Raw genomic sequence first — 6,559 nt, 5'->3', positions numbered from 1 at the left:
TTTCTTCTCATAATATTTTCTCTACCCTTGAATTATCTGATCAAGCCATGAATGCCTAAGTCCACCTCTTGGTAGTGATGCCACAATTGGGAAGCATTGTTGTATAGCAGCGGTGATTGAGAATATCCTTTCTTATTCTTGTTACTCCACTGAGATAGGGAAGTAGCAAGTTAAATTTGGATGTAAACTTAACATTAGGATGTTATTTGGTTATGAACATTATATGTTTGTGTAATTGCTTTAATTTTATTTTCATGTGTTGTTTAACTTCATTAGATAATTTTAGAAGTAAAATTATCCCATTAATTGCTCTATGTATTATATTTAGAAATAAGCATCTCAGATAGTGCATTATTTTCTATCCAGCATTGGTATGTGTGAGAAACAACTTAGTATATTGACATATATGCTACCAATGTTACGTAAAATTATTTGTTTAATTAATTGAATTTATCAAATGTTATAGTTTAAATTTAATGATAATTATATGAATTAATTTATTAAATTAATGGCGTAAACCAGTCATTTACTGTTAATAACTCAATCTTAGCCCAAAAATACGAATTCAGCTCATTAAATGGCAACCAAATGGCTTTTTTTTCCTCTAACGTAATAAAGCTCAGCTACCATTCAAGAAGATAACTCGAGGCATGTTGAGAGTTTGGTTTAGAATGGTAGGCTCTTGAACCATCAGAAATAGGGGGCTTTATATATATTGTTTTTCAGTATTGAAATTGCATTTTGATTCAGATATGAAATCATTTTTTCCAAGGTAAGACATCTCATCCAGAAATCACGTCTTTTTGTTAGAAATTTAATCCACAGAAACAAAATATAACCATCAGCTTACATGATCATATGGGTACCACTACCAACTTCTACTCCAAAAAATAATTCAAACAAAAATCTACACATTGAGAAGTTTAGAATCCATGAGATCAGCTTGTGAGTACAAACAAAACACCCCTTCACTATTCCTAATTTTCTCTTCTTTTTTTGCAGGGTACACCGTTACAAAAGCATCTGGGGTCGTTCAGCTTATGGGATGATACTGGGTAATACCTCGCTTTGGTGGCAACTTCCTCAATATGAAAAGCACCAGAGATGAAGGTAATATCTCCACCAACTGCCCAACATATTCCAAGTTATATTTCTAATCCACATTAACAAACACAATATAACCATAAAAAAAAAGGTCCTTTCAATTTTGGTTGCAAAAACTAGATAATCGCTAGGTAGCTTCGACTTGAATTAGTGTTGGACAAGGGTACATAAGCAAATACAATCAAAGCAAGAGAAAAACATGTGAAAATATTAGGACAAAAGAAAGAGCAACATAGTAAGAAGTGACTGAAAAAAGGATTGTTGCACCCTAAGTCTAAGCGTTGTCAAGTACCTCGTTATTACCATTTTTACCATCATTGCTGTCCATATCTGACCCATTGAAGAATTCTTAGTCTCGTGCTTAAGAATTATAAGGATATAATAACTCTTAGTGAATAAAATAATGGTAGGGAGATAACTGAGTTCCGCACTTTAATTGTTTTATTTGGTTATCTTGTAAACTTGAAACAGCTCATTGCTCAGTAGATACCGACTTAGATAGTGATTATTATCTATATTAAAGTACTAGATAAATGAAGCATATTACCGACACACGGTGTAGATAGATCGTACAACAAATGCCACCCAAAGAGCCAAATCACATCAAATTGTGTCAGGAGTAAATGTAGTGCAAGTCGTGTTGATTATATTCAACAATATAATCAGAATATAGTTGCAATGATAAATCTATTTTATTTAATTAAACAAAATGTAACAGGAAAATTCTCACAAAATCTGAATGCTGTTCTTCAATTTCATTAGTAAAATTCAAAAACCTAAGTCTAGCAGATTTGAGTCTCAATCATTAGTGAAACTACATAGGTAACTAGCAGGCTTGAGTTTCAATATCAGTGAAACTACATAGGTAACTAGCAGGCTTGAGTTTCAATATCAGTGAAACTACTTAGATAAATTGTTATGAAGTCCAAGAGCTAGTTTGCAGTTGGGTGTTGATAGTCTAACCGACCAAATAGTACAGTTGTTAAAACAACCTCCTGTTCTTGCAAAAGTCATAAAGGTTCGATTAATGCTGATCATAGAACATTCTTCTACATGATAATCTGGTGTCAACAAAAGACTTGTAAATTGGCTACTGAACTCGGTTTCTTGAAATATGCATTTCTAGTTAACTAAAAGAAGCATGCAGCAAAATAAATTAGGCAAATGTGACAATTTTTTCAGTATTTGTATGGGAATAAGATGAGTTAAGCAACCTTCACACTGTTTCAATATGAATCTCTTAATCTGTAGCAATAGGCAACATGATAGAATTATTTTCCAAACTTACCAGGTAATATATGAGGTTTAGAACCGGATGGTCCAAAACATCAAGGTCAGCGGCTTTGTCAAATGCATTAAAGCACATCTACACAGAAACCAACAATAGAGCTCAAATATCATAAAAACTAGTCAAACAACCAACGATTGATGAATAGGATATTGATCTAAATCTAAACCAGCTAGCAGCTAAAGGTTAAACTAAAGCTTCACAAAGCCTAAAGAAAGTTGCTTAAAGCATATGCCAATTTGATAAATGTAGCTAGAAGAGCCAGAAAGGAAAGAAGAGATCACCATAATGCATCTGACTAGGAAACATAAGAAGCATATGGTCGTCACATAACCAACCTGCCCAAGCCAAAAATAAATAACAGTAAAAATATTGTAAATAAAAGAATTATTGAATAAGAAATCACAACTACAAAGTAGATATGTACTTCTTGCAGCTTCTTACGCCGCCCTTTGGACTCTACAGGGAATCGCTGCAACATTAAGAAAAGTCTGCAAAGAAAAATATTATTACACAGCTTCTCCATGCAATTTGCATACAAATCATATGAGCAGACATTTTCAATAAATAGAAAAGAAATCGTGGATATAAAGGTTTAATGTAACATGTTGTGTTTAATACTTCCTAATAAAATGAGAAATACGTTGCATTAATTGTGAAATGCATAAAGGTAAGTGGAGTTCAATATTTTCTATCAGATAATGCAACCAATTCTATTTTTCGTACCTAACATAGTTTTTTAAGAAAATAAAGAATGATTCAAAAATCAACAATAGAAAGTATTTCATAAATTGGAAAAAAGGATGAAGACAATAAATGTAATAAAAATAGTGGGAAAGTAAATGTTATTTCTGTCTTCACAAGATTCCAAACCCCTTAAGCCACTTTAAGGTATATATATCATACATATTGAATTAGCTCGGGGACCAAGTAAGATGTCCCGTCATTATACTAGACCTTAGTTAAGAAGAGATACCTTTTAACAAAGAAGCAGAAAAGTTTACCAATAACAAGCGCAAGTTTGAATAACATAGAAATGACAATGATATACCAATTTCAGCATGTAGCCTTAACATAAAACCACATAATCACACGGAACTTTATCTGACGCATAAAACAACACGCAACAATATAATAAATGCAATATAATTACCTTCCACCATATAGTAAAAACCCAAGGGCTGCAAACAATGACACACCTGTGCATATACATAAGATTAAAATAATTTATTCCTTATTAAAACAAATTACGAGATTAATATCTATAAAGCCTCTATAATTACTTAGGCTCCATTTGCTAAATGCTTCTTATTTTTCCCCTTTGCTGCACTTCTTTTTTACCTTTTTGCAAAAATAAAGGACAGGACAAGCAAAAATAAAATGTGAACAGAATATAAAAGACAAGAGAAAAAAGAAGCATTTTACAAAACAGAGCCCGATTGATTATCCATAAAATATCTAGAAAGCACCCAACTAACAGTGAGTTAACTATTATGAACCTATTAAGGTTGCAGCAAATAATTACCTGCAAAGAACACCTTAGAGAAGATGACCAAAACTGGTATACATTTCCACCATAATATCATCCACATTGCAATCTGAAATCAACTCCCCCCAGCCCCACATCACAAAAAAAGAACTTTAGTAATATCTTCTCAAAAGGTATAATGGCAAAGTAAATCTAGTATGCAACAATACTTACGAAGAGTGATAGAATGGCTGCCAAGCTAGGATGAGAGAAATCTATATTGTAGGTTCATATTTACTATAAAAAATCTAGAACAAGTTCCATTGACATCCTTGTCATTGTTCGAGCCAAAGTTATAGTGTCTTCTAGCCTACTATCTTGATGTTATGGTTACCTTTATCCAACCACCTCATATTTCATAGAAACGACTACAAGACTAGCTTATAAGCATTGCTCCAGCAGAAGAAATCATTAACAGAATGAAGGAAAATGAAGCTAACACAAACACAGTGTGATGAAGTTCAGAGCATCATAAATAATAACAAAGTTAAGGAGTGAAGTAGCAAACAAAAGCAATTTAGTATAATATAACACATGAGAAGTTTCAAGCTACCAATCGCTTCTTCTCAACTTCGCTTCTCTAGATTTATCTTCCACCTTGAAGTTGACATGTGTCTTTTGCTTTTAACTAATCTTCCTACAGCACAATATTCATCTCATAAATGCAAAATGGGCATTTGATATTTTCTAATTTAGTTCTCATGCAATTCAAGAATTATAACAGAAAATAAGTCCACTGGAAATTTTGCCATGTGGGGCAGAAGCTTTAGATTCTCCCTCCAAGAAAAAAGAAAGATCATTTATGAACAATATGCTTATTGATCTAATCCCATTTAGAGAATAGAATTTGCAAGAAATTAGCCAAATAAGTAAATAAATAATACTATATAATAGCAATCTATTATGAAATATAACTAGTTTCTGAATAGAAAGAATCCAACTTCGAATCCTCCTTTTGTTGGCACTTGTACCAAAGTAATTGAACATAAATTTACCTGAATGGTATAAACCACTGCATTAATTGTAAAGAAACTTGGCCTTAGTCCATCAGTTGATACAGCACGTGCCTGTTTTAGGATACACAGAGTTGAGATAAAGTAACACAAAATAAGAAAGATCAGACCAGGGAGATAAATAGGAAAAAGCTCAAGTAACCTAACCTGGTAGTAGATCTCAGCCCAAAACAAGACCAAAAGTGCATATGTCGTGAAGAAAGCTAGACTTGGCATGTCAAGCAAGATATGTTGAGCAATCTAAGAAAAAAAGAAACATCCAACAACAGACCATGAACGATTCAAGCTCGAGTATAAATCAGAAAGAAACATAAAACATGTAATGGTTTATTGCAAACCTCTGGATGTAAGTTCTGCACATCCCGTCTGAAAACAAATACTAGCCCACGAACTGCCACATAATTGAAAGCATTACTAATAAACAAACCAAAACAAAAAACAACAAAAAGTGTTATTAATAGAAATTTTCAGATACAAACCCCCATTCACCAGGAAATTCAGAAAATGGAAGACCTTCTGCGTGGTCCAACCATACTCGGGAACTCTCAATTGTATCCGAATCAATTGAACCTAAAAATATAAACAATTAAATAGTTTACAAACAAAATGATCATTAATAAGCGACATTCTTGATAATTACATCATATTAGGTAAAAAGTACTAAAACAGATTCTTACTTGCACTTAGTTTTCCACCCCATCTTTTTCACGTTAAAAAGGATAAATAAATTAAGGAAAAGCTTTTTCTTCTTCTTTTTTTCAAATTGAATATGCTAATCATCAATTTTCCTAGACGAGCAGGCAATCAAACGGAGAGCTAAACCCTAACTACTAACAAATAAATTTTTCCCTTAAAAGATAAATATAAAGTATTGATGAAAAGTGGAGGAGAATCACACAAGAGCGACGGCAGCGACGAGACCGTAAAGAGCGGCGAGAATGTGAAAAATCCGATCCTGCCAGAGTGGCGATTCGTTAACGTCGTGCCACCAATTCGATGCTTCTTTGAGCTTCAAAGCTACTACTGCCTCCTCCACACCGTTATTCTCCATCTCTCTCGCCGATCTTCTTCGTATTCTGCTTTCTTCTATTCTTTCCGATCAATAATGTTAGAATCCAAGTAAGATTTGATTGATTTGATTTATGTTCCTTTTTATATCAAAATAAGACTTGAGGATCAAATCCTAAGAAAAGTTGAAATCAACTTTGATTTGATAATAAATAATTTCCGGAATTTGTTTTTCTTTTTTTCGTATATGAAATTATTATGGAGCAAAGCATCGACGAAAGGAAAAGAAAACAAGGGTGATTTGATATGTTGTTTCTTTTGGGTTCCTCCTTTGAAGCTACCGGCAATAGTCGGTAATCAGTTTGAGAAATGACAGGATATGTATGGATGGGATGATCTTACGTGTCCTTAAGAGAACCGTCATTCAATACTGCACTGCCAAATGTTAGACTTGGATTACCTATTGTATTAGGATTACCGGTGCTACGCGTGTTTTGTTTTCTTACGCATTTTTACTACTCACGTAAATAATACAAACAGTAATTATTTTACTACAGGGAATGAAAGTTTTTTAATTAAATACTAGGCTTTAACTTTATAATAATATTTATATTTTAT

General features: G+C 32.9%; 1 protein-coding gene across 1 annotated transcript; it reads right to left on the bottom strand.

Moving 5' to 3' along the window:
- Positions 1 to 824: 824 nt before the first annotated feature.
- On the bottom strand, positions 825 to 6,076 carry LOC120187778 (protein TOM THREE HOMOLOG 1). Its single transcript, XM_039191413.1, has 11 exons — positions 5,832 to 6,076; positions 5,413 to 5,503; positions 5,272 to 5,324; positions 5,081 to 5,173; positions 4,916 to 4,987; positions 3,918 to 3,990; positions 3,546 to 3,591; positions 2,820 to 2,883; positions 2,677 to 2,730; positions 2,393 to 2,470; positions 825 to 1,126 (listed from the first exon to the last, which is right to left on the bottom strand). Exons 1-11 carry the CDS (start codon positions 5,982 to 5,984, stop codon positions 1,034 to 1,036), a joined length of 870 nt encoding a protein of 289 aa, XP_039047344.1. The 5' UTR covers positions 5,985 to 6,076; the 3' UTR covers positions 825 to 1,033.
- Positions 6,077 to 6,559: the final 483 nt, after the last annotated feature.

The sequence above is a fragment of the Hibiscus syriacus genome, unplaced genomic scaffold (assembly GCF_006381635.1).
Source record: "Hibiscus syriacus cultivar Baekdansim isolate YM2019G1 unplaced genomic scaffold, ASM638163v2 tig00113725_pilon, whole genome shotgun sequence".
Lineage (NCBI taxonomy): Eukaryota > Viridiplantae > Streptophyta > Magnoliopsida > Malvales > Malvaceae > Hibiscus > Hibiscus syriacus.
The sequence above is the reverse complement of the archived record's forward strand: the minus strand, read 5'-3'. Positions and strand labels throughout refer to the sequence as shown.